Source organism: Oncorhynchus tshawytscha, linkage group LG08, assembly GCF_018296145.1.
Source record: "Oncorhynchus tshawytscha isolate Ot180627B linkage group LG08, Otsh_v2.0, whole genome shotgun sequence".
NCBI lineage: Eukaryota > Metazoa > Chordata > Actinopteri > Salmoniformes > Salmonidae > Oncorhynchus > Oncorhynchus tshawytscha.
Genome location: NC_056436.1, coordinates 15,816,645 through 15,844,600, shown reverse-complemented (window position 1 = coordinate 15,844,600; position 27,956 = coordinate 15,816,645). Strand labels below are relative to the sequence as shown.

Below are 27,956 nucleotides of genomic sequence, written 5' to 3'. Positions count from 1 at the left end.
CAACCCTTGTTCTTATTTACTGTATACTAATTGCAACTAGATTGAATTCACATAAAAAAATCAGATTTTTTATTTTTATTGATTTTCATTAAAACGGATAAAAAGCAGTCAATGTCATGTTGTTTTGATCTGTGCATATTCTCCATATTTTATCTCAGCGGATAGATGCCTTTCAGCTAGACCAGACGTGTCCTTGATTATGATAATTGTCTGAGCATGTTTCTGATTGACTTTCATGATTAGTGACAGTGATTATAAAACCACAGGCCTGTGGTGCTGCAAACTAACTTAAATGGTCCTCTCCCAAGGAAACCATCCGTCAGTAAAGCACAGATACCCCATAATAACTTGGTTTTAGTTCTTAATCAATGCAGGAAGACGCAAGGACAACCCCACACAGCATTTAACACAGCTTCTCTATTTTCTGCTAACGTTTGAACCTTATTTGCTCAGAACAGAGGAGGCAGTCTATCTCAGGCCAAACACCATTAGGGCTGGGAATCATATTTCATAATCCAGTGGAGCCCCTTAGATCAATAATTTTGTGTGTGTGTGTGTGTGTTTGTGTGTGTGTGTGTGTGTGTGCACGCGCGTGCGCGTGTGTACTCAATCTTTATACCTCTGGCTCAGGAAGCTGGGAGACCATCATTCAGGGGTCCCTTACTCATTAGAAACAGCCTCCAGTGTTTGTGTGTGTGTGTGTGTGTGTGTGTGTGTGTGTGTGTGTGTGTATGTGTGTGTGTGCATGCGTGCGTGTGTGTGTTCATTTAATGGAAGTTGGCCATGCTAATGACCATGAGGAATGGAGCCCAAATGTTCCTGTGAGCTGGGCACCAAAATATCCAGTTATTGCAGCCCAAATGTTCCTGTGAGCTGGGCACCAAAATATCCAGTTATTGCAGCCCAAATGTTCCTGTGAGCTGGGAACCATTATAGCCAGCTGCTGCAGCCAGGCGTTATGGACTGATTTCAGGGATCGTCCACTACTATTGTTTTCTGCACATTGCCAAAACCTCCATAGTTATTAGTCAGTTACCAGATTGAACCTCTGCTCCCTCATCCTGTTTCTAAGCTGTCTAAAAACCATAAGCGAAGCCACAGCAGGAACAGAAACTGCCAACTAGCGACTCAAATGGCATCCTAGTCACTCGAATTTGTGCACTAGGCACTATGGCTCTATTCAGTATACAGCCAACCAGCGACCCCAGCCATTTGGTAAATCTCTTCAAATCTCTTCAACTCTCCCAAGGGAACTTATCACAATGTATGTTCAATCAATCCCTTCCCTCCTTTCCTGCCCCATTCCTAAGCATCTTCTCTCTCATTGTGAGGAAAGTGTAAAATATGGTGTGTTCTGTTTCACCCTCTGGTACTAAGACCCTGTGTCCCAAAAGGCACCCTAATTCCTGCATAATGTACTACTTTGGACCAGAGTCTGAAAGCAGTGCACTATATAGGGAATAGGGTGTCAGTTGGGAGGCACTCACAGTGTCAACCGTGTGATGTCTCACCCTGCGGTGACCCTCTGGTTCTGAGAGAATCAGGCTGTCAAGTTAACAGTGGCCGGCCTATTAGTTGTCTGGCCAACACAGCTACTGTGGTTCAGGGATGACCATGGGCAACCGAGGTGATTACTTAAACATTTAATATACAGAGTCGATAGGCTAAAGACTCCAAGATTAAACTGCAATGTGAGATTCCCATGTGCTGTGGTTGTGGTAATAACCATACAAGCATAGCGCATTGGAATGCTATTTGATTGATATAAGACCAACTTAACAGATAAGTATTTTACTTATAGTAAGTAATATGCGTATAAACTAGATTATTTTCATTTAAATAGTAGTCAACCTGTACTAGAATCATTCTGGGCCATGTCTCACCCACCAAAACATCAAACACATCTTAAAACTCAACGCGATGGTCCTTGAAAACACTCAGTCTAAGCACACCCTCTGTAAGCATAGCGTACAATTGATCAATTGTAAGTAAGTATGCCATGGAAAGGGAGAATATAAAACTCCCAACTGATGGTTGCTCCCAGGCATTTATGACTGGAGAATAATGACAGTGTGTGCTTCCCTTGGTCCAGAAAATAGCCCTTGACACTATAACGTTCAAACTAGAAACAAACCTAAGCAAATAAGACAGTGGATCAATCAAGGACATAAAGTTTCAGCTGATAGACGCTCCAAAGCATAAACGATTGAGGAGAGTTGGTCACCACTGTGTGGATACAGAATGTGAGAGACTTTGTTGGTTCAGAAACTGGTTACTGAGCTAAGTCACTGGTTTAGCACATTCACCAAGAGCTAAAATCTTACTTGAGATATGCATGAAGAACTAAACATTCTGTGGATATTATTATATTAACAGCAATGCATGATTTATGAAAGTTAGATAAAGTTCACATTCATCCCTCAATGTCTCCTCCACACTAGGACATTTTATTTAACCTTTAATTCACTAGGAAGTCAGTTGAGAACAAATAATTATTTACATTGACGGCCTACACCGGCAACATTGGGCCAATTGTGCGCTGCCATATGGTACTCCCAATCACAGCGGGATGTAATACAGCCTGGAATCAAACCAGGGACTGTAGTGACACCTCTTGCACTGAGATGCAGTGCCTTAGGCCACTCGGGAGCCCAAGTATACGCACATACACTATACTGTATGTATACACTATCTTCAAATACTGTATGTCCTCAAAAACGTATCTCACTCATGGACACTAGACTCCCCAGAGAGGGAGTGTTTGTTTGGTAGTTGAACTCTTTTATGGGTGACCACATAACTGAAGGGCACAGAAGTGTGAGTCTAAAGGCTGATTTCTGTCTCCGCCAGGTCCACCAGGATCATTGGTTAAAGGTCAGAGTTTAGAGGTCATTTAGAGCGGCATACTATCTATAGGCCTCTTTTAGTTCTCTGCTCTCAGAGGAATCATATGTGTACATATACGCACCCACGCCACACACACACACACACACACACACACACACACACACACACACACACACACACACACACACACACACACACACACACACACACACACACACACACACACACACACACACACACACACACAAGACTAATGAGGACAACAGCACAAACCTGGCCTGGTTCTGTACTGGTTCATGTAATTGCATCCTTCAGTAGAAAAGGTGTCAGAGAGCCAAAGAGGACTACTAGTATGTGTGCCCTTCAATGTGGGTAGAGTCTGTGAACGAAGAAGTTCTGCCTTACAACATGTCCGTTGACCTTTAATTAGAATAGAGTCTTGGTAAATAGATTGTAAAATAGAAGCTTCATGAAACCAAATGTCAGTGGTTGAATGAATGTCTGAGGATGAGGGATGCAACTTACTACAGTACTCTATATGGTTTTGGAATGTTAGAGATATAAAAGCAACCCCTCAATGTTCTACATCCCCTTAACAAGTGATTTGATATGGGACACAATACATTTTGTAACAAACAAATTGCAGTATCATCTCCCCAGACTTGGTTCTCAAGGGTAACATTCAGTGTTTCAGACTTTTCTTAATTATTCAGCCTACACATGTAAAGTCTGTTCCAAATTGGTGAGATCTGAAGAGACATGTTGATGGAAAATAACTCAAAAGCATCATTATAGCTTCTCTACATAATTTGTGTATTTCTCCCAGAGAAGACAGTAGCATCATGGATCAAATCTCTAAAAAATGATTTCCTATTATCTTAGAAGTCAGGAACATTCTGAGATCAAATGTGAAGTGAATTTAAAGTGAGGTAAAAGAAGAAAAGAAAAAACAATACGACAAAAATAAATCATCAAATACCAGGAAATAGTTTTTTTCAACAACAATTCAATGTCAATTGTATGTATATACAGTACAGTACACGTTTGTGCAAAAACATGGATTCAAAAGACATTACATTATGAGCGGATCATTTCAAGGCACATATAATGTAATACCATAACATCATTTTTTGTTGAACAAAAACTGAAATAGTTGCTTTCCATCTTTCTGGACAGACATGCTTGTTCCAGTTAACTCTGCTATGTGTTTAACACCCATCTTTCATTCTCAACTATAACAAACAGTACAGTTTCCTTACGCTGTAATTCTACTTAAAGGAAAGCGTAAGACGGAAACGTATGACTTGTGCATGAGTCAAGTCCATTAAAAAAAAATCTTTCAACAGCTTTGGAAACAATCAAAAGGTTCAACAAAGCTTGATTACCACTACCATTTCATAAACTCTATATCCAAGTTGTGGTAAGTGACCAGTGGCCAATAATATAGGAGTGGGTTGTTATTGAGAGAAATACTTGGATCAGGGCTTGTATTCGTAAAGCATTCCAGAGTAGGAGAGGTGAACTAGAATCAGGTCCCTCCTGTCCATTGAATTCTTATTCAATATGATCTAAAATGCTAAACTGATCCTAGATCAGCACTCCAAACCAAGGAGTCCATGCAGCTTTTAGACCAACAGATCTCTCTGTTTTTTGTTGTTGTTGTGATATGTGAAGAAGAGAGAGATGTCAGTCACTGCAGCAGGACGACATCGGTAGAATCTCTGTTCAGTACTAAGCAATGTCCAAGAAATGAATGTAATGACTAATTGACCATAATGAAAAACTCTGCCCTCTTGTGGTACATTTGAAAGCACTCTCTCGCTCTCTGTCTCTCTGTCTCTCTCTCTCTCTCTCTCTCTCCCTCCCTCCTTCCCTCTGTCCCTCTCATCCTCTCTCTCTCAAATCCTTACCGTGAGAAAAGATTTCTCTCCAAATATAATTTCCTGAATGGCTGGTTTTATATTGGTTCTCTCTGTCACATTGAGTTGACACAGCAAGTCTAATTTACATAACCCCCAATTATTTCAATTCCCATTGCCAAAACATGGGATAGCCATATCTGTTATGGACACTGTGCTTGTTAGGTTTTAGCAAATTTTTTAGCAATGAGTACACTGTCTGGCTATCACACGATTTCAAAATGGCCCAGTGGTTATGGAGCTCAAATCAGAACCAAACTGAATATAAAATGGCCCAGTGGTTATGGAGCTCAAATCAGAACCAAACTGAATATAAAATGGCCCAGCGGTTATGGAGCTCAAATCAGAACCAAACTGAATATAAAATGGCCCAGCGGTTATGGAGCTCAAATCAGAACCAAACTTTATATAAAATGATGAGAGAACTCTGATTGGACAAATCTGTCTGCACAGAACTGAGTAACACAACTTCAAGAAACCAATAACTTATAAATCAATTAGCATTTTAACTAAGGGAATATAAAAGGTAGCTGAATTCAACATTATAGTCCAGCTGGTGTATAAATTACATTGTAGACACAGGGGTCTATGAAATATATACTGTACAGGGTACTGTATGTAGTTAAGTGTATGTGTTAATACAAAGGGGGTTCTATAACACTCTGTTGTGCAAAACCATCATGCACGGCAAAAGTCTGTGTCTGCTTGAACATTGTTCTTGCAATATACTGTGCTATTGTTCCCCACAGGGAAGTCTCTGAAGCCTATGCCCCCATTAGGGGTATACATGGGCTGTATGCGGTAGTCTCCCTTCAGGAGCTGCTCGTTGTTCAGGGACACTATCTGGAAGCTGGTCTCAGTCATTTCCAGTATAGAGTTATCCTTTTTGGTTCCTGCCTCTCCATAGTCATCTTTTCTCCTGCCCTTGTTGTATTTCCAATTGGTCGAGGACGACCGGTCCTTCTTGTGCATGTGCCAGCAGAATATGCTGAGGAGAAGCACCAGGACAACAATCACAGCGCCTCCAATGAGGCCAGCCAGGAGGAAGGGAGAGCTGGGGTCCTGCTGGGTGGCCTGCTCCGGCCACAACGGACCTTTATTATTATCTGGACCATAGGAGACCGGCTTAGTCACAGCCTCTGAACACACTGTATCATCCTTGGGCCGGTAGTTATTGAACACGTCTAAGGGGATGACACAGATTCGGTAGGTGGATTTAGGCTCGAGGTTGGCCAACCGTATGCCCCGGTGCTCCCCTCCCACCATCCTATCCCGGACCGTGTCTCCAGACAGGCTGGGACCCATCTTGGCCCAGGTGACCTTGTAGGCTGTGACAGGGAAGGAGGCCACCCAGCTGACGTGGATGGCTGAACCGTTGAGTATGGTGAACTTGATTTGCAGGTTCTCCCGCTCTGGGTCCAGGGGTGGCAGGTTAGTCCTCTGTTCCCCGTCTCTGGGAGGGGAAGAGGAGAAGAGAGGGGGGTGATGTGTGGGTGAGGAGGGGAGCTTGGAGGGGGAGAGAGGGAGTGCATATCTGATGGGGAGTTTGTCAAGGAGGGAGGGGAGCGGGAGGTCAGGCCTGGTGAGGTGGGGGGCAGGTTGATGGGCGGAGGGGCAGTTGTGGTGCTGTGAGGGCACTGGATCAGCTCAGTGTTCAGCTCTCTGATTACCATGCCACGGACCCTCTCAGGTTTCTGGCACATGAAGCCGCGCACGTTGAGGGAGGTTGGCAGGGACTTTAACCACAGTATGACCCAGTTAATGCTGCAGTCACACAGCCAAAGGTTGTTCCGAACAGTGAGCTGTCTGAGGCTGACGAGGCCGTCAAAGACCCCCTGTGTCAGGGACTGCAGCTGGTTGTTGGAAATATCCAGTCTCTCTAGCCTTCTCAGTCCCTCGAAAGACGTCACAGGGATCTCATTCATCTGATTATCCTGAAAGTTCAGCTTCACCAGAACGTCCCCCGGGAGCAGTGGGGGTGGGTAGGTGAGGGAGTTCCGCGCCAGAGACAGCTCCCGGAGCATTACCAGGTCCTGGAATGTTCCAGGTGCCACACCCTCGTCTGTCAGCAGGTTCCCATCCAGCAGGAGGCGTTCTAACCTCGTCACATTCCTGAACGCCTCCTCTGCGATAACCGCGATCCGGTTCTCGTCCAATCGCAGCTCTTTGAGATCTTCTGGTAGACCAATAGGGACGCTGCTCAGGTGATTCTTTGTAAGGAAGAGCATCTTGAGGCTGATTGCCTCTCTGAACGCCCCTTCTTCCACCCCAACCGTGGAGATGGAGTTATCGTCCAGATGTAGCTCTTCCAGCCACAGCAGCTGGGCCAGTGCGGTCCGGGAAATGGTCTGGATATTGTTCTCCTGCAGGTGCAGCACCCGAACATTCTTGGGCAGGTTGATGGGGAACTCGTCAAGCTGGTTGCCGTAGAGATAGACATTCTCCACGGAGGCTATGTGGTGAAACTCCAAGGGGAAGCCGGCATTGTTTATCTGGTTGTTGTGGAGGTAGAGGGTCTTGTAGCCCTCTCCGATCCCTAGAGGCACCGAGGTCAGGCTTCTCTCATTGCAGTAAACAAAGGTCCTGTCACAACGGCACTCCTCTGGGCAGCTGGACCCGGACGCCCGGGAGAACTGCATGTGCAGGCCCAGCAGTATGGGTATCCACGGCCTGAGGAAAGAGACCCAGTCCTTATTCCACACACGCCCTGACTGATGGAGCTCCATTATTAACAATATGACATACAGATGATTTGTCGTGAGAAAAATGACAAATTCCAACCAACAACCACCACAACAAAAAAAGGAACAAAAACAATAAAAATCCAAAGAGGAAAAAAATGTTCTGTAACAAGCTGTGTCTGCTTAGTTCCCTGCCCCAGCAGTCAGCACTGGTGGAGCGGCGGCAGCAGCACTGCTGGAGGAGGCCTCTGGTGGTAATCCCTCAGTAATTGCCTGTCCTAAGCCTCCCAACACAAGAGCAATGGTCTCATTAAGCAATGCGCTTCCTTCGCCGGCCTCCATCCACGCTCGCTCGCTATGGGGACGACAGAAAAGCTCATCACATTTTCACTCTCAGTCAGCCGCTGCGGAGCACTGTGAGGGCCAATTTAAAATGGTGGCTACCAGAGAGCCGTGTAACGTACACTCAGGGTTATCATTGGAGAGCCCTCCCTCCTCCTTCTCTTCCTCTCTTTCAGTCTCTCTCTTGCTGTTTCTCTCGTTTGCTTCACACAAGTTTGGGCACAGACTGATGAAGCCTCCGTTGGACTTGAAATTTGGATCCAGAGGCCTATTTCAAAGAAACAAATAGAGAAATCAGTGGGCTGTTCTTTCTTAGAATGCTTGTGTTTCCTCTATATAAACATAAAGGAATACTTTAATTTGAATAACTCAAAGACAAAGTGAAGAGTTGTCAATTGGATAGAACAGACTGGTGCATGGTAATGAGTTTGACTCTTATTTCATATTCCTCACCAGACATGTACTGCAGCAGTGGATATTATTTAAAGAAAGTTTATGTTGAACCATGCTCTTGTTGTAAAAATAATTAGATATCACTTACATTACAGTGTTCTTACAGTGTAATTACATTAGAATGAACAATGTAAGAAGTATTGTAAGTCATAATTACAAAGTTGTAAAAATGAAGTGTCTATGAAAATTTCAGTAAAGCATTGTGGGTTTAATCCCTATCAAAATCAACAATGGAAACATAATCGTGTGGAGCTGCACATTATCAATGAGCAGGTTGTACTTTTTTTAAACTTCAGCATGTGCTGAAGCTGACAAGAAATACTGAATGAACTCAACACAGAGAGAGAAATAAATACATAGAAAAACAAATGCATACATAAATGAATAAATAGATCAATAAATAAAGTAAATTGAGTCTGGAATAAAGACAAGCTGGCAAATGTCTTATGAGCGCTGAGTCGTGAAGTGAGTGATGCTGAAGAGATCACTGGCTCTGTGCACTCAAACTTGTAGAGGGCATTGAGGTGTTTAATCTGTCAAATGCCGCGGTGATGGACAGAGCTCTGCTCCACTGCACTCACAAGAAGCACAGAGCAGTCCTCCAATGGTAATGAGAAAGAGAGAGAGAGGGGGGAGATGCACATGACATGAAGAATAACATTTTATAACACAGCCCTTACACAGAGAGAGAGAGAGGCACAGAAACATCAGTGAAAACAGTTCTATTTAAATAAAAAATGTTGTGATTCAGTAGTTTTTGTTAGAGGGGGAAGAGCAACTTGCAACTGAGGCTAAAGCTGGACATGATGAACATGTGCTGTCAACAGAGATAAAACTGGACAAATGTCTACTGTTCGGAGGGAAACTAAGATCGATGTGGACTACTACTTCTCTGAAGGAAGAGGTGCTGAATGCACAAGGTCACAAGACAAGACACAATACTCTAGTGAAGTTGAATGCCCTAAATATGCAGTTAATGACGATTGTGCTTTAAAACATACAACGTCCCTGGAGAGTTGACATCTTTAATTAACTTGTTATGCAAAGAGATGTAAGAGAATACACTAAAGTGGGCCAATACAGTTTGTATTCAAGCACTCACAAATAAACTTGCAACCCACCTCCCATAATTGACAATATCACCACTATCCATTTCAGACAGTATCAATTTTTAAAGCTGTTTGGACTGATCTTCAGATATGACCACATTAATTAATTATAAAGGTAGTTAAGAGATGAAGGGGGCAGGTAATGATATTACACATGGCTGGCTGTCATTTCCTCAAATGTCATCCAAAATGGCTAAGACATTATTTGATTATGTATTGTAACTCTCCACTGTTTACACTGTCAGGGCAGGAGGATCAGAAGCCTGGCTGACAAGGAGGTTAGTTGGTGTGCCTCCCCCGCAACGAATGGTAGACTGCAAAACATGGATCACCAGTTTATATCTGGATACCTATTGATTTATCACAGGTAAAGCCTCGGCAACGTCCGTAATAACCTTGGCCGATGTCTCAATCAGAGCCATCCATTTTAAGGTTGATTACAGGTTGATTACAGTCGCCAGCAGCAGCGTAGGTAAAAGTTCCTCATCATTACCAATTTGTCACAGACCGCAGGTGAATTTCAAACGCTGCGCAAAAAGAGGGAATATAGCGAGAGACTTGCGGTACCAATATATTTAATGTCTGAAACGGCTCACTTGCAGTGTCTTATTCAAATACAATAAACAAATATAAATTGATTTTGTTGAAAATGTGCAGTTAGTGTTGTAGGCTTGTTTTCCATTTCGAAATAAACATAATATGTGTGCGTAAAACATATGCGTAAAATCCAATTAATTATATTTTAGTTAAAGCAGCAATCTGCGACTGCTACATCAATTTTTAGACTTAAAAATGTATGGTAGATGCCCATTGATACTTAAAGAATAGAACTTATGAATGCCTCATGACCTTAGTTTAACTGTCATACCACACCAAAACCCAAAACACAAGCTTGCTTTACTCTATTGCTTGTAAACAATGCAATTGTAAACAAACAATGTATAGCCTCAAAACATAGTTGAAACTACAATTGTTATATCATTGATGGTCAGTCCTTGCATCCATAGCTCTGTCTATGTAATTTGAGAGTGGTGACATTAGTCCAGCCCCATCCATCCCTCAGCTCTTTATCAAATCAGTGGCGGGGTACCACTCTGTTATTGTTTCAACTGCATATTGCCTATTTAAAGTTTTAAAATATATATGTATATTTACCATCGCAGGGCTATTATATACCTAGTGGACAGCGTAGTATGTATTTCATAACGCATGTCCAGATGTTAGCGATAAAACGTAGGATAGCCTATCGGCTACCAGTAAGACGGGCAACAACAAAGTAATGTGTCTTACTTCACCTTTTTCGGAGATGCTGAAAGCCGTTTTACTGTATATCCATTGAGCATGGTGAACTATCCCTGGTCAGATCCCCCCAGTAAATGACACCTAGCGCAGGCGTTTACAATTTCAGGCAACGCTGCGATTCCACATCTTGACGGGTGTACTCCGTAGTCCTAGTGACTCTGTCCGAGAGTCCCCGAAGGTGGGTGGTGTTGCGGGGGGCATGCTGTCCACTTGGGTCCGGGTCCAGGCAACGATTCAGTTTATCCGCAGTACGATGCCCCAGCAGCAGTCCTTTGCCTCTTGGGCTGGTTCAGAGGCGCCCCCGAGTTCCGTGTTGCCTTCAAAAGATTAAATGATTACATTAGGCGAAGAACGGGGGACTTTTGGCACCCACCCCTTCCCCGTGTACACCCGAATGCAGCGGCAGAGCGCTTTTCCCAATAAAGCGGTCCGATCTCCCAGTCACAGTGACTACCACCGGATAGTTTATTGCTAATGCAAGAATTGCCTTTTCCCCTTGAAACCCTTGGGAGACGTTTACTGCAATCAATTCAGCTGATAGCGATCTCTCCTCACTGCCACTGCTCGCTCTCTCTCTCTCTCTCTCTCTCTCTCTCGCTCTCTCTCTCTCTAATTCAATGCAAAGGAGCTTTATTGGCATCTGTTTAAATTGCCACAGCAAATGAAATAAACAATAAACAAAAGTGAGAAGAAATAAAAGCATCAACAAAAACCGTTCAGAAAACAACAGTCAACATTGCGCTCACAGCGGTTTCAAGAAGACAAAAACATTTCTAGTGTTATATTATCAGCTATCTACCGTGTTTTAGCTATCTAGCTCTGTGTTTTAGCAATGTGCAAGTCCTTGTAGTACACTAGTGGGGGAAGATAAAGAAACAGATGACTATTTGTTGTATTTACAATGTTGTTTGTATTTCTCCTAACAGATATGGGACTTTATCAATGTTTGTTTTGTTTTTAAAATCTTTGTGGGTCTGTGTGATCTGTGGGAAATATCTGTCTCTTGTCTCTAATATATTCACAAATGAAGCAGGATGTTAAGAAGTGCAGCTGTTTCCACCTCATTTTGTGGACAGTGGGCACATATCATGTCTTCACTTGAGAGCCAGGTCTATCTATGGTGACCTCTCTCATTAGCAAGGCTGTGCTCATTGATTCAGTACATAGCCAATGGTTTTCTTCATTTTGGGTCAGTTACAGTGCTCAGGTATTCTGCTAGTGTGTCATCTCTGTTTAGGGCCAGGAAACATTTACTCATACTTTTATTGGATCTAATTGTGTTGCTGTCCTAGGCTCTGTGGGGTCTGTTTGTGTTTGTGAGCAGAGCCCCCAGAACCAGTTGGCTGAGGGTCCTCCTCTGTAGGTTAAACTGTAGGTGCTGGCTTTGTGGTGGAATGTATGGGCATCACTTCCTCACAAGAGGCATCAGTGCCTGGCTATGAAACAAATTAACGAGTCAACATTGCTCCTCTGTCATTAGCTAGTTGCATACCAGATACACGTGTCTCATTTAACCATTGTTGCTATGCTATTGGGCTATATTGCATGAGGCTATAACATATAAACCACAGCTCTGCATATAATGAATGTACACAATTCATTTTTCAAAAAGACTATTACCAAGATGGAAATAAAAGAGTCTTGAAAGACTATTTTGGGTTCCTTCTAATCAGGACCTCTAAGTGGCTAATAGTTTCTTGTGAAGAGTTGGACTGGGATAGGATTACAAAATGTTACAGCAGGACCAGAATATCCCGACCACTGTTGGCAGACAGTCTCCCGCTGAGATGAAACGTGTTCATTATGACGGTTTCAGATGGGAGCGGATGCTGTTATGATTTATTGAAATGGGTAGCTAAGTCAAAATGGTCAGATGAGTTTGATTCAGGACTCCAGCACCCCCCCACTACTGGAGACCATATAATTCCATGGCAGGAGTTATTTGAATACATTCCCTCAGTATTCAAACAGTCATTTGGATACATTCCCTCAGTATTCAAACAGTCATTTGGATACATTCCCTCAGTATTTGTTCATATCCAGTTTTTCCTACAGTACATTACACAGCACTGATTCAGCCCGCTCACACACTCGGTCAGTAGAATCCCATGTAGAAGCACCACATGGCCCATTCTGAGTTCCACACAAAAACAACAGAGTGGACATCCTAATACACAGTGCAGATAATATATTATTGTCTGTGTTAGTATAATTTGTCGATAAAGCACTCAATCAACAATTCCAATGGCAAATATACACAAATCCTAATTCAAAAGCATTGTAATTGTCATTTTCAGTAAATTGTCCACTCATGTAATGTACCAGATATGAAGCTGCTATTGCCTGTGACCTTGATGCTGCTTTGCCAGCCAAATTTACATCCCCACATGACCCTGCCTGGAAATGGTTGACGTGTGCTTTTTAATTACTGGTATCAATGCAGATACAATGACAACATGTAAAGGGGTAGAGTACGTGTTAATGGATGGGCTATATGGATAGCCAATGCAAAAGGCAGACTGATTGATCAATCGGATCAATTTGTGATCATTAGTCATATGTAGATGACACACACCCGCACGCACACAGGAACGCACACACACATTTTGAATACTAACATTTTGCATCCACAAATCACATGACATAATAAAGGATTCAAACATTTCAAAGGTCATTGATGCATGGACACTTAAGGAAACAAAAAGCACCCTCTCTTCCACACAGCTAGGCTGCCCATAACGGCTGAATCAGAGCAGTACCTAGCCAGTTGTTTTCAAGCCTGCGATCTGAAGGCCACGTACCGTAATACTATGTACTGTTTGTAGCCGAGACTGACAAATATCAATGCCACCAATTTCCATCTGTATCCCAGGCTGTCCAAGCGTGATTTGATGGGCTGGTATTTAAGGAGCATTTCAGAAAAAGCCTGCTCCATGGAACAATCGAATGAGCAGGACACTTCCAAAATCAGCACCTCCCTCTGGCCTCCCACCACAACAACTATATCTGGCTTATTCACACACACGCACACGCACACACACACACACCACACATGCGTGTGTGCGCACATACACACTCATGAATAACTCTCTCAAACACACATACACAGGCCTTTAGCCTTTGAATATCATCATTAGTATTATGTGTACACTGCCTCATTGTGACATTATCTGGGGCTTATGGCTTTAAATTCAACTGCCAAATGCCACATCTGCTCTCTCTCTCTCTGACCACTTCCATAATTAAAACGATATGCAAATCTGCCAGTTGGTTATTGTTATTAATGAGATGATGGGCTATATCAGGCCCTCACTGACAATAAATTGCTCATGGTATTTTGTTTGCGTTGTGTTGGAATAACCTGTGTTATTATGAGATTATGTAGCCTACAGAATGAAGGCTTTAGGAGTCAGCTGCTAAATCAACAAATGCAGTGTCTCTAAGCACAGTCTTCAATATTCAAAGCACTGTCTGACTTTACAGAAATGGATTATTCACTCTCTAGCTCAAAAGAGGGAAGCATAATGTTTCTATAGAATATGTTTTTGTTATGTTAAGTGTGCCACAACTTTTGCATGTTTCATCTAAACCAATATTGCACTTCTGATTTGAGAGACTACAGGGTTTGAGGTTTTTAAGCAGGACAAAGGTTGTACGTGAACCATGAAATTAAACCTAGTGGATACTTTATGTGGACTATATGCACACATTCAGTGCAAGTTCAACAGGCTATATGAAGGTGGCAGTAGTGTACAGGATTGTACCACTTCTTTACAGAGAGGGGGAGTCATGGTAAGTCACATTATACACACTCAAGTTTAAGGATATAGACCTTTCCTTTGACCCCTTGAAGTGTTGTGCCATGAACAGTCTCTAAAACATATCATTGTGACCCTGCGAGTACATAGAGATGTACAGTTGACTGCTTCCATCACGTGGACTGGGAGATGTTTCGTATTGCGTCAGACAACAACATTGACGAATACGCTGATTCGGTGTGCGAGTTCATTAGAACGTGCGATTAAGATGTCATTCCCATAGCAACGATTAAAACATTCCCTAACCAGAAACCTTGGATTGATGGCAGCATTCGTGTGAAACTGAAGGCACGAACCACTGCTTTTAATCAGGGCAAGGTGTCTGGTAACATGACTGAATACAAACAGTGCAGCTATTCCCTCCGCAAGGCTATCAAACAAGCTAAGCGCCAGTACAGAGACAAAGTAGAATCTCAATTCAACGGCTCAGACACAAGAGGCATGTGGCAGGGTCTACAGTCAATCACGGACTATAGGAAGAAACCCAGCCCAGTCACGGACCAGGATGTCTTGCTCCCAGGCAGACTAAATAACTTTTTTGCCCGCTTTGAGGACAATACAGTGCCACTGACACGGCCTGCAACGAAAACATGCGGTCTCTCCTTCACTGCAGCCGAAGTGAGTAAGACATTTAAACGTGTTAACCCTCGCAAGGCTGCAGGCCCAGACGGCATCCCCAGCCGCGCCCTCAGAGCATGCGCAGACCAGCTGGCCGGTGTGTTTACGGACATATTCAATCAATCCCTATACCAGTCTGCTGTTCCCACATGCTTCAAGAGGGCCACCATTGTTCCTGTTCCCAAGAAAGCTAAGGTAACTGAGCTAAACGACTACCGCCCCGTAGCACTCACATCCGTCATCATGAAGTGCTTTGAGAGACTAGTCAAGGACCATATCACCTCCACCCTACCTGACACCCTTGACCCACTCCAATTTGCTTACCGACCAAATAGGTCCACAGACGATGCAATCTCAACCACACTGCACACTGCCCTAATCCATCTGGACAAGAGGAATACCTATGTGAGAATGCTGTTCATCGACTACAGCTCGGCATTCAACACCATAGTACCCTCCAAGCTCGTCATCAAGCTCGAGACCCTGGGTCTCGACCCCGCCCTGTGCAACTGGGTTCTGGACTTCCTGACGGGCCGCCCCCAGGTGGTGAGGGTAGGCAACAACATCTCCTCCCCGCTGATCCTCAACACTGGGGCCCCACAAGGGTGCGTTCTGAGCCCTCTCCTGTACTCCCTGTTCACCCACGACTGCGTGGCCATGCACGCCTCCAACTCAATCATCAAGTTTGCGGACGACACAACAGTGGTAGGCTTGATTACCAACAACGACGAGACGGCCTACAGGGAGGAGGTGAGGGCCCTCGGAGTGTGGTGTCAGGAAAATAACCTCACACTCAACGTCAACAAAACTAAGGAGATGATTGTGGACTTCAGGAAACAGCAGAGGGAACACCCCCATCCACATCGATGGAACAGTAGTGGAGAGGGTAGCAAGTTTTAAGTTCCTCGGCATACACATCACAGACAAACTGAATTGGTCCACTCACACAGACAGCATCGTGAGGAAGGCGCAGCAGCGCCTCTTCAACCTCAGGAGGCTGAAGAAATTCGGTTTGTCACCAAAAGCACTCACAAACTTCTACAGATGCACAATCGAGAGCATCCTGGCGGGCTGTATCACCGCCTGGTATGGCAACTGCACCGCCCTCAACCGTAAGGCTCTCCAGAGGGTAGTGAGGTCTGCACAACGCATCACCGGGGGCAAACTACCTGCCCTCCAGGACACCTACACCACCCGATGCTACAGGAAGGCCATAAAGATCATCAAGAACATCAACCACCCGAGCCACTGCCTGTTCACCCCGCTGTCATCCAGAAGGCGAGGTCAGTACAGGTGCATCAAAGCTGGGACCGAGAGACTGAAAAACAGCTTCTATCTCAAGGCCATCAGACTGTTAAACAGCCACCACTAACATTGAGTGGCTACTGCCAACACACTGTCAATGACACTGACTCTACTCCAGCCACTTTAATAATGGGAATTGATGGGAAATGATGTAAATATATCACTAGCCACTTTAAACAATGCTACCTTATATAATGTTACTTACCCTACATTATTCATCTCATATGCATACGTAGATACTGTACTCTATATCATCGACTGCATCCTTATGTAACACATGTATCACTAGCCACTTTAACAATGCCACTTGGTTTACATACTCATCTCATATGTATATACTGTACTCGATATCATCTACTGTATCTTGCCTATGCTGCTCTGTACCATCACTCATTCATATATCCTTATGTACATATTCCTTATCCCCTTACACTGTGTATAAGACAGTAGTTTTTTTTTGAATTGTTAGTTAGATTACTTGTTCGTTATTACTGCATTGTCGGAACTAGAAGCACAAGCATTTCGCTACACTCGCATTAACATCTGCTAACCATGTGTATGTGACAAATAAAATTTGATTTGATTTGATTTGATTTGATTTGATTTGATTTGATTATCAGGGCACAAATATCTGCCCAGAAAATATATTAATCTGCTGTAAAAGTAAACAATATGGATGATGCTTCATAAAATATTTTTGTTCAATGTCTATAAAGGGCAAAGTTATTACCTTCTTAAATGATATTTATTACATTCTGACTTGAAATCCAATGAAGCCAATGTAGCTATATGTCATATCATTCTCCACAGGATATTGGTGGTACCTTAACTGGGGAGGATGGGTTCATGGTAGTGGCTGGAGCAGGTATCAAAAGTATGAAACAAATGGTGTCAATGTGTTTGATGCCATTTCATTCACTCCGTTCCGTCCATTATTATGAGCCGTCCTCCCCTCAGCAGCCTCCTATGACTTTCTCATGTTTTCATGCTACCATCAGATCCATCTATCCAAGGGTACTTTTGTGAGATGTGAACAATATGAATGACATTCTTCTCTATGTCTGATGAGAGTCACAGCTATGAATGCTTCATTGTACTTTTCCGTTTTACCATATTTCTATTAAAGCATGCACGCATGCACGCACGCACACACACACACACACACACACACACACACACACACACACACACACACACACACACACACACACACACACACACACACACACACACACACACACACACACACACACACAGAGAGAGAGACAGGCAGAGAGAGACACACACGCAGAAAGAGAGAGCGAGAAAGACACAGAGAGAGAGAGAAACAGGGAGAGAGAGACATCTAGACATCTAGACAGCCATAACACCTCATCATACCCCTCAAAGGGAGAAACAATAAACAGACCCGGGGAGTAGGAGAGAAAGGGTGTCAGTGTTCAATCAGAAACTTATTTATTTAATCAGCCAGTTCTCAGTCTGAGGCAAATTAAGAGGCTAAAAAAAGATCCTGGGTACAACATACGTGATCTGGATGGCAGCACATGGATGTGGTTCGGTAATGTGTGTCAAGCTGTGAAAACACAGACTGGATTCTAACAGAGAGACGCCTGTTACTGGCCAGACCACAGACACACTGACAGACAGGAGAGCTAAGGACAGGGAGGGTCAATGAGGTAACAGGAGCTCTCTTTCGCTATCTTTCTCTCTCTCACTACTTCTCCCTCACCACTATTTTTCTTTGTCCATCCAACTCTTTCTCCCGCTCAACAAATCTCTATCCCTTCTTCTCCCTCGCTTCTCTTTTTCTTTGTCCATCCAACTCTTTCTCCCGCTCTACAAATGATCCCTTCTTCTCCCACTCCTCTCTTTTTCTTTGTCCATCCAACTCTTTCTCCCGCTCTACAAAGTCTCTATCCCCTCTTCTCCCTCTACCCTCTCTTTTTCTTTGTCCATCCAACTCTTTCTCCCGCTCTACAAATCTCTATCCCCTCTTCTCCCTCTACCCTCTCTTTTTCTTTGTCCATCCAACTCTTTCTCCCGCTCTACAAATCTCTATCCCCTCTTCTCCCTCTACCCTCTCTTTTTCTTTGTCAATCCAACTCTTTCTCCCGCTCTACAAATCTCTATCCCCTCTTCTCAACTCTCCTCTCTGTTTTATTTTCTGTCTTGAACTTTTTATCCTTGTGGCTAAGATGGCCCTGACGGAGGCCGTCTCGCCTAAAGCTCCTACTTACCGTTGCAGGTTTATACTTTCCTTTGTAAAATATACAGGTTTGAGGTTAAATAACATTTTCGATAGACTGAGAGCATTGTTGTCACGTGTGCTCCCTCTCCGGCCTCTAGGTCACCAGGCTGCTCGTTATGGCGCACACCTGTCACCAGTGTTACACGTATAGTGACACACACCTGGACTACATCACCTCCTTGATTACCTGCCCTTTATATGTCACTCCCATTGGGTTCTTCCCTAGTTGTCATTGTTGCTGTTTCATGTCGGTGTGCTGTTTGTGTTTCTTGTTAAGTTCATTTATTTATTAAATGTATTCCCTCCCTGAACTTGCTTCCCAACTCTCAGCGTACATTGTTACAATTGTGTTTGTCCAACAATAAAATTCATCCTGAGGAATACAATTTGCCTAATAATGGTGCATGCAGTGTACACACGACTGCGTGGCCTCACACAGTTCCAACTCCATCATCAAGTTTGCTGACAACACGACAGTAGTAGGCCTGATCACCAACAACAACAAGACGGCCACAGGGAGGAGGTTGCCACTCTGACAGCATGGTGCCAGGTAAACAATCTCTCCCTTAATGTCAGAAAAAAAGGATCTGATTGTGGACTTCCGGAGGAACCAGGCTGGGCACGCCCCCATCCTCATCATGTTCCTCGGCGTACACATCTCTGAGGTGCTGAAATGGTCAAACAGCACAAACACTGTTGTGAGGAAAGCACAACAGCGATTCTTGAACCTCAGGATGCTGAAGAAATGTGGCCTGTCCCCAAGGGCCGTCACAGTGTTCTACAGGAGCACCATCGAGAGCATACTGTCGGGCTGCATCGCAGCCTGGTACGGCAATTCAGCTCTACCACCGCGGATCACATTGTTGGAGCTCGTAGCTCCTCCCCCTGTCCCTCCCCTTAATGTGTATATATTATTATTTGTATTTATTCTATATTTGTAGGTTTTTAGCTGTGTACTGCATTGTTGGAGCTCGGAGTACAAGAATTTCACTGTGCCCTGTAATTACATCTGCAACACTGTATATGTGACTATCAAACTATCTAATCTAATTCCCATCTATCAAACTCTACCCCCTCTATTCAACAGTACACACATCAGTCTTTCTCATTCATCTCTCATTCTCTTCAGCTCATTATTTATACTCTTCTCTGTCAAATTCTATCTCTCCCCGGATCTCTATCTCCACCACTCTCTCCAAAAACACTCTCTATCTCCTCACCATACGTTGTCTTTGATATCAAGTCTGATTGGGGATGTTCCACTCTGAGTTTTACATCCTAAATGCTTTGTAGTTCTGCCAGTGTCTTTTCTCTCTCTGTGCTCTTTTGGCTGACCATTACCATTATTTGTGTGACCCATTTTGACATCATCAGACAACAAAGGAGTTCCCAGCAGTGTGTTCCATTTCAGATCTATCTTAGTTCAACTTCAATCTCAGATCATAGGTTCAGAGTAGAGATATGGTCTGTGTCACAAATGGCACCCTATCCCCTTCACAGCGTACTACATTTGACTATGGGGCTCTGGTCAAAAGTATTGCACTATAAAGGGAATCAGGTGCCATTTGCGATACACACCATGAACCCATGGAGGTTTGTTTACAACACAAAGCGTGTCTGAATAGATACAACTCCTACTTGTTGGAATGGAATGAGTAGTAAGCTACAGTAATAACGTCCTGAGAGACCGTCATGGAGTCCGGTTCACCAACCAACACCCTCAGGCAGGCCCACAGGCATCCATGTACTAGGACACAACAACACTCACTCAGCCCAACCTAACGCTTCATTTTTCTGTCCTTTATTGTACTTTCATTTCATCCCATGACACAAGTGATATCGTTGTTAATATTCGCTGAACATCCAGTACTGTGCTTGATGGCTGTTTTGTGATTATCGCACCAGGTTGAGGTTGAGTAAACAGAGTAAACAGATAAATAGCTTCAAGCAATAACCAGGTTTCGCTCCTAACATCAACGTAGCTCTGATCTTCTACTTCTACTCTGATCTTCTACTCTTTCCACACTTGCTCCCCCACCTCGACTCCCTTCTATGTACTGTACCTCCTCTCTCTCTCTTTCTCTCTCTCTCTCTCTCTCTCTCTCTCTCTCTCTCTCTCTCTCTCTCAGCATTCCTCCTCATTCTCTGTGCTCTGTGGAGCTTGTATCACTAGGTCTGCAGTGGCTGACCAGATCTCCTCCCTGTCTCCCCCTCTCGTCCCTCCGCTCCACCTCCTTCCTTTCTCTTCTTTCTCTCTGTCTTCTCCTCTCTTTTCCACCCCCTCCTTCCTCTTTGCATTCCTCCTCTTGCTCTGTGCCCTGGGCTGTCTGTATCAGTATGGACCCAGCCTGCAGGGGCCGACCAGATGGTCGGGGCCAGGAGAAGGCTCCACTCCACTGACTCAGAGAGGGTTCTGGCTGTGCTCTCGCCTGAAGGGCCGAGCTGAGGGCCGGATTCGGGGCTGAGGGCCGAGCTGGGGACTGAGGGCTGGACTGGGTGCTGAGGGGCTGGACTGGGGGCCGAGGGCCGAGCTAGGGCGTGCCTCGCTTGATCTCAGTTGCACCGCACCACTGAAGACACCGGCTGCTACCTGCTGCCTGCTACACATAGCTAGCTGCTGCAGCCCACACCTCCCCCAGAGAGGAGGAGAGGTAGAGAAAGGAGAAAGTAACGTCTTGAAGAGAGGAGAAAAATATGTTGCAGAAGACAGTGTAAGAAGAAAGAAAAATGGCTTCTAGTATTTGAGTGAATCTTCACATGGATTAATTAATCCGCCTGAAATGTATGTTGATAGGACAGAGCCTTGCCCTTGGTCTGTATGACAATTAAGGCTCTCTAGATTACATTCACATACTTTTCTTCATGTGCATCAGCGTCATATGCATGCTTCATACAGAAAGGAGTTTTTGTCAAAGTAAACAGCGCTCCATCATGTTCCCCCTTGTAAACAGCGCTCCATCATGTTCCTCCTTGTAAACAGCGCTCCATCATGTTCCCCCTTGTAAACAGCGATCCATCATGTTCCTCCTTGTAAACAGAGCTCCATCATGTTCCCCCTTGTAAACAGCGCTCCATCATGTTCCCCCTTGTAAACAGAGCTCCATCATGTTCCTCCTTGTAAACAGCGCTCCATCATGTTCCCCCTTGTAAACAGCGCTCCATCTTGTTCCCCCTTGTAAACAGAGCTCCATCATGTTCCTCCTTGTAAACAGAGCTCCATCATGTTCCCCCTTGTAAACAGCGCTCCATCATGTTCCCCCTTGTAAACAGTTCTCCATCATGTTCTCCTTTATAAACAGCACTCCATCATGTTCCCCCTTGTAAACAGCGCTCCATCATGTTCCCCCTTATAAACAGAGCTACATCATGTTCCCCCTTATAAACAGCGCTCCATCATGTCCCCCCTTGTAAACAGTTCTCCATCATGTTCCCCCTTGTAAACAGTTCTCCATCATGTTCCCCCTTGTAAACAGAGCTCCATCATGTTCCTCCTTGTAAACAGAGCTCCATCATGTTCCCCCTTGTAAACAGAGCTCCATCATGTTCCCCCTTGTAAACAGAGCTCCATCATGTTCCTCCTTGTAAACAGTTCTCCATCATGTTCCCCCTTGTAAACAGTTCTCCATCATGTTCCCCCTTGTAAACAGCGCTCCATCATGTTCCCCCTTATAAACAGCGCTCCATCATGTTCCCTCTTGTAAACAGAGCTCCATCATGTTCCCCCTTGTAAACAGTTCTCCATCATGTTCCCCCTTGTAAACAGCGCTCCATCATGTTCCCCCTTGTAAACAGCGCTCCATCATGTTCCCCCTTGTAAACAGCGCTCCATCATGTTCCCCCTTATAAACAGAGCTCCATCATGTTCCTCCTTATAAACAGCGCTCCATCATGTTCCCCCTTGTAAACAGTTCTCCATCATGTTCCCCCTTGTAAACAGTTCTCCATCATGTTCCCCCTTGTAAACAGTTCTCCATCATGTTCCCCCTTGTAAACAGAGCTCCATCATGTCCCCCTTGTAAACAGAGCTCCATCATGTTCCTCCTTGTAAACAGCGCTCCATCATGTTCCCCCTTGTAAACAGTTCTCCATCATGTTCCCCCTTGTAAACAGTTCTCCATCATGTTCCCCCTTGTAAACAGAGCTCCATCATGTTCCCCCTTGTAAACAGTTCTCCATCATGTTCCCCCTTGTAAACAGAGCTCCATCATGTTCCTCCTTGTAAACAGCGCTCCATCATGTTCCCCCTTGTAAACAGAGCTCCATCATGTTCCCCCTTGTAAACAGCGCTCCATCATGTTCCCCCTTGTAAACAGCGCTCCATCATGTTCCCCCTTGTAAACAGAGCTCCATCATGTTCCCCCTTGTAAACAGCGCTCCAACATGTTCCCCCTTGTAAACAGAGCTCCATCATGTTCCTCCTTGTAAACAGAGCTCCATCATGTTCCTCCTTGTAAACAGAGCTCCATCATGTTCCTCCTTGTAAACAGCGCTCCATCATGTTCCTCCTTGTAAACAGAGCTCCATCATGTTCCTCCTTGTAAACAGCGCTCCATCATGTTCCCCCTTGTAAACAGCGCTCCATCATGTTCCCCCTTGTAAACAGCACTCCATCATGTTCCCCCTTGTAAACAGAGCTCCATCATGTTCCCCCTTTGTAAACAGCGCTCCATCATGTTCCTCCTTGTAAACAGTGCTCCATCATGTTCCCCCTTGTAAACAGCGCTCCATCATGTTCCCCCTTGTAAACAGCGCTCCATCATGTTCCCCCTTGTAAACATTGCTCCATCATGTTCCTCCTTGTAAACAGCGCTCCATCACGTTCCCCCTTGTAAACAGCGCTCCATCATGTTCCCCCTTGTAAACAGCGCTCCATCATGTTCCCCCTTGTAAACATCGCTCCATCATGTTCCCCCTTGTAAACAGAGCTCCATCATGTTCCTCCTTGTAAACAGAGCTCCATCATGTTCCTCCTTGTAAACAGAGCTCCATCATGTTCCCCCTTGTAAACAGCGCTCCATCATGTTCCCCCTTGTAAACAGTTCTCCATCATGTTCTCCTTTATAAACAGCACTCCATCATGTCCCCCCTTGTAAACAGTTCTCCATCATGTTCCCCCTTGTAAACAGTTCTCCATCATGTTCTCCTTTATAAACAGCACTCCATCATGTCCCCCCTTGTAAACAGTTCTCCATCATGTTCCCCCTTGTAAACAGTTCTCCATCATGTTCCCCCTTGTAAACAGAGCTCCATCATGTTCCTCCTTGTAAACAGAGCTCCATCATGTTCCCCCTTGTAAACAGAGCTCCATCATGTTCCCCCTTGTAAACAGAGCTCCATCATGTTCCTCCTTGTAAACAGTTCTCCATCATGTTCCCCCTTGTAAACAGTTCTCCATCAAGTTCCCCCTTGTAAACAGCGCTCCATCATGTCCCCCTTGTAAACAGCGCTCCAACATGTTCCCCCTTGTAAACAGAGCTCCATCATGTTCCTCCTTGTAAACAGAGCTCCATCATGTTCCTCCTTGTAAACAGAGCTCCATCATGTTCCTCCTTGTAAACAGCGCTCCATCATGTTCCTCCTTGTAAACAGAGCTCCATCATGTTCCTCCTTGTAAACAGCGCTCCATCATGTTCCCCCTTGTAAACAGCGCTCCATCATGTTCCCCCTTGTAAACAGCGCTCCATCATGTTCCCCCTTGTAAACAGCGCTCCATCATGTTCCCCCTTGTAAACAGAGCTCCATCATGTTCCTCCTTGTAAACAGAGCTCCATCATGTTCCTCCTTGTAAACAGAGCTCCATCATGTTCCCCCTTGTAAACAGCGCTCCATCATGTTCCCCCTTGTAAACAGTTCTCCATCATGTTCTCCTTTATAAACAGCACTCCATCATGTTCCCCCTTGTAAACAGAGCTCCATCATGTTCCCCCTTGTAAACAGAGCTCCATCATGTTCCCCCTTGTAAACAGAGCTCCATCATGTTCCTCCTTGTAAACAGTTCTCCATCATGTTCCCCCTTGTAAACAGTTCTCCATCATGTTCCTCCTTGTAAACAGTTCTCCATCATGTTCCCCCTTGTAAACAGAGCTCCATCATGTTCCCCCTTGTAAACAGTTCTCCATCATGTTCCCCCTTGTAAACAGTTCTCCATCATGTTCCCCCTTGTAAACAGTTCTCCATCATGTTCCCCCTTGTAAACAGAGCTCCATCATGTTCCTCCTTGTAAACAGTTCTCCATCATGTTCCCCCTTGTAAACAGCGCTCCATCATGTTCCCCCTTGTAAACAGTTCTCCATCATGTTCCCCCTTGTAAACAGCGCTCCATCATGTTCTCCCTTATACACAGCGCTTAATCACGTTCCCCCTTGTAAACAGCGCTCCATCATGTTCCCCCTTGTAAACAGTTCTCCATCATGTTCTCCTTTATAAACAGCACTCCATCATGTTCCCCCTTGTAAACAGCGCTCCATCATGTTCCCCTTATAAACAGAGCTCCATCATGTTCCCCCTTATAAACAGCGCTCCATCATGTCCCCCTTGTAAACAGTTCTCCATCATGTTCCCCCTTGTAAACAGTTCTCCATCATGTTCCCCCTTGTAAACAGAGCTCCATCATGTTCCTCCTTGTAAACAGAGCTCCATCATGTTCCCCCTTGTAAACAGAGCTCCATCATGTTCCCCCTTGTAAACAGAGCTCCATCATGTTCCTCCTTGTAAACAGTTCTCCATCATGTTCCCCCTTGTAAACAGTTCTCCATCATGTTCCCCCTTGTAAACAGCGCTCCATCATGTTCCCCCTTATAAACAGCGCTCCATCATGTTCCCTCTTGTAAACAGAGCTCCATCATGTTCCCCCTTGTAAACAGTTCTCCATCATGTTCCCCTTGTAAACAGCGCTCCATCATGTTCCCCCTTGTAAACAGCGCTCCATCATGTTCCCCCTTGTAAACAGCGCTCCATCATGTTCCCTCTTATAAACAGAGCTCCATCATGTTCCTCCTTATAAACAGCGCTCCATCATGTTCCCCCTTGTAAACAGTTCTCCATCATGTTCCCCTTGTAAACAGTTCTCCATCATGTTCCCCCTTGTAAACAGTTCTCCATCATGTTCCCCCTTGTAAACAGAGCTCCATCATGTCCCCCTTGTAAACAGAGCTCCATCATGTTCCTCCTTGTAAACAGCGCTCCATCATGTTCCCCTTGCAAACAGTTCTCCATCATGTTCCCCCTTGTAAACAGTTCTCCATCATGTTCCCCCTCGTAAACAGAGCTCCATCATGTTCCCCCTTGTAAACAGTTCTCCATCATGTTCCCCCTTGTAAACAGTTCTCCATCATGTTCCCCCTTGTAAACAGAGCTCCATCATGTTCCCCCTTGTAAACAGTTCTCCATCATGTTCTCCTTTATAAACAGCACTCCATCATGTCCCCCTTGTAAACAGTTCTCCATCATGTTCCCCCTTGTAAACAGTTCTCCATCATGTTCCCCCTTGTAAACAGAGCTCCATCATGTTCCTCCTTGTAAACAGAGCTCCATCATGTTCCTCCTTGTAAACAGCGCTCCATCATGTTCCCCTTGTAAACAGCGCTCCATCATGTTCCCCTTGTAAACATCGCTCCATCATGTTCCCCCTTGTAAACAGAGCTCCATCATGTTCCTCCTTGTAAACAGAGCTCCATCATGTTCCTCCTTGTAAACAGAGCTCCATCATGTTCCCCCTTGTAAACAGCGCTCCATCATGTTCCCCCTTGTAAACAGTTCTCCATCATGTTCTCCTTTATAAACAGCACTCCATCATGTCCCCCCTTGTAAACAGTTCTCCATCATGTTCCCCCTTGTAAACAGTTCTCCATCATGTTCCCCCTTGTAAACAGAGCTCCATCATGTTCCCCCTTGTAAACAGAGCGCAATCATGTTCCTCCTTGTAAACAGTTCTCCATCATGTTCCCCCTTGTAAACAGTTCTCCATCATGTTCCCCCTTGTAAACAGCGCTCCATCATGTTCCCCCTTGTAAACAGCGCTCCATCATGTTCCCCCTTGTAAACAGAGCTCCATCATGTCCCCCTTGTAAACAGCGCTCCAACATGTTCCCCCTTGTAAACAGAGCTCCATCATGTTCCTCCTTGTAAACAGAGCTCCATCATGTTCCTCCTTGTAAACAGAGCTCCATCATGTTCCTCCTTGTAAACAGCGCTCCATCATGTTCCCCCTTGTAAACAGCGCTCCATCATGTTCCCCCTTGTAAACAGCGCTCCATCATGTTCCTCCTTATAAACAGCGCTCCATCATGTTCCCCCTTGTAAACAGTTCTCCATCATGTTCCCCCTTGTAAACAGAGCTCCATCATGTCCCCCCTTGTAAACAGTTCTCCATCATGTTCCCCCTTGTAAACAGTTCTCCATCATGTTCTCCTTTATAAACAGCACTCCATCATGTTCCCCCTTGTAAACAGTTCTCCATCATGTTCTCCTTTATAAACAGCACTCCATCATGTCCCCCCTTGTAAACAGTTCTCCATCATGTTCCCCCTTGTAAACAGTTCTCCATCATGTTCTCCTTTATAAACAGCACTCCATCATGTCCCCCCTTGTAAACAGTTCTCCATCATGTTCCCCCTTGTAAACAGTTCTCCATCATGTTCCCCCTTGTAAACAGAGCTCCATCATGTTCCCCTTTGTAAACAGAGCGCAATCATGTTCCTCCTTGTAAACAGTTCTCCATCATGTTCCCCCTTGTAAACAGTTCTCCATCATGTTCCCCCTTGTAAACAGCGCTCCATCATGTTCCCCCTTGTAAACAGAGCTCCATCATGTCCCCCTTGTAAACAGCGCTCCAACATGTTCCCCCTTGTAAACAGAGCTCCATCATGTTCCTCCTTGTAAACAGAGCTCCATCATGTTCCTCCTTGTAAACAGAGCTCCATCATGTTCCTCCTTGTAAACAGCGCTCCATCATGTTCCTCCTTGTAAACAGAGCTCCATCATGTTCCTCCTTGTAAACAGCGCTCCATCATGTTCCCCCTTGTAAACAGCGCTCCATCATGTTCCTCCGTGTAAACAGCGCTCCATCATGTTCCCCCTTGCAAACAGCGCTCCATCATGTTCCCCTTGTAAACAGAGCTCCATCATGTTCCTCCTTGTAAACAGAGCTCCATCATGTTCCTCCTTGTAAACAGAGCTCCATCATGTTCTCCTTTATAAACAGCACTCCATCATGTTCCCCCTTGTAAACAGAGCTCCATCATGTTCCCCCTTGTAAACAGAGCTCCATCATGTTCCCCCTTGTAAACAGAGCTCCATCATGTTCCTCCTTGTAA

The 27,956-nt window shown here is 44.7% G+C and overlaps 1 protein-coding gene across 1 annotated transcript in view; it reads right to left on the bottom strand.

The window, feature by feature from the left end:
• Window positions 1–3,833: 3,833 nt before the first annotated feature.
• Window positions 3,834–27,956, bottom strand: part of LOC112256884 (leucine-rich repeat transmembrane protein FLRT2) — a 56,511-nt gene continuing 32,388 nt past the window's right edge. Inside the window, 2 exon segments of the mRNA XM_024430440.2 lie at window positions 3,834–6,220; window positions 6,223–8,057. Of these exon segments, the coding sequence (XP_024286208.2) occupies window positions 5,445–6,220; window positions 6,223–7,492 (2,046 nt within the window). The 5' untranslated portion in view covers window positions 7,493–8,057 and the 3' untranslated portion in view covers window positions 3,834–5,444.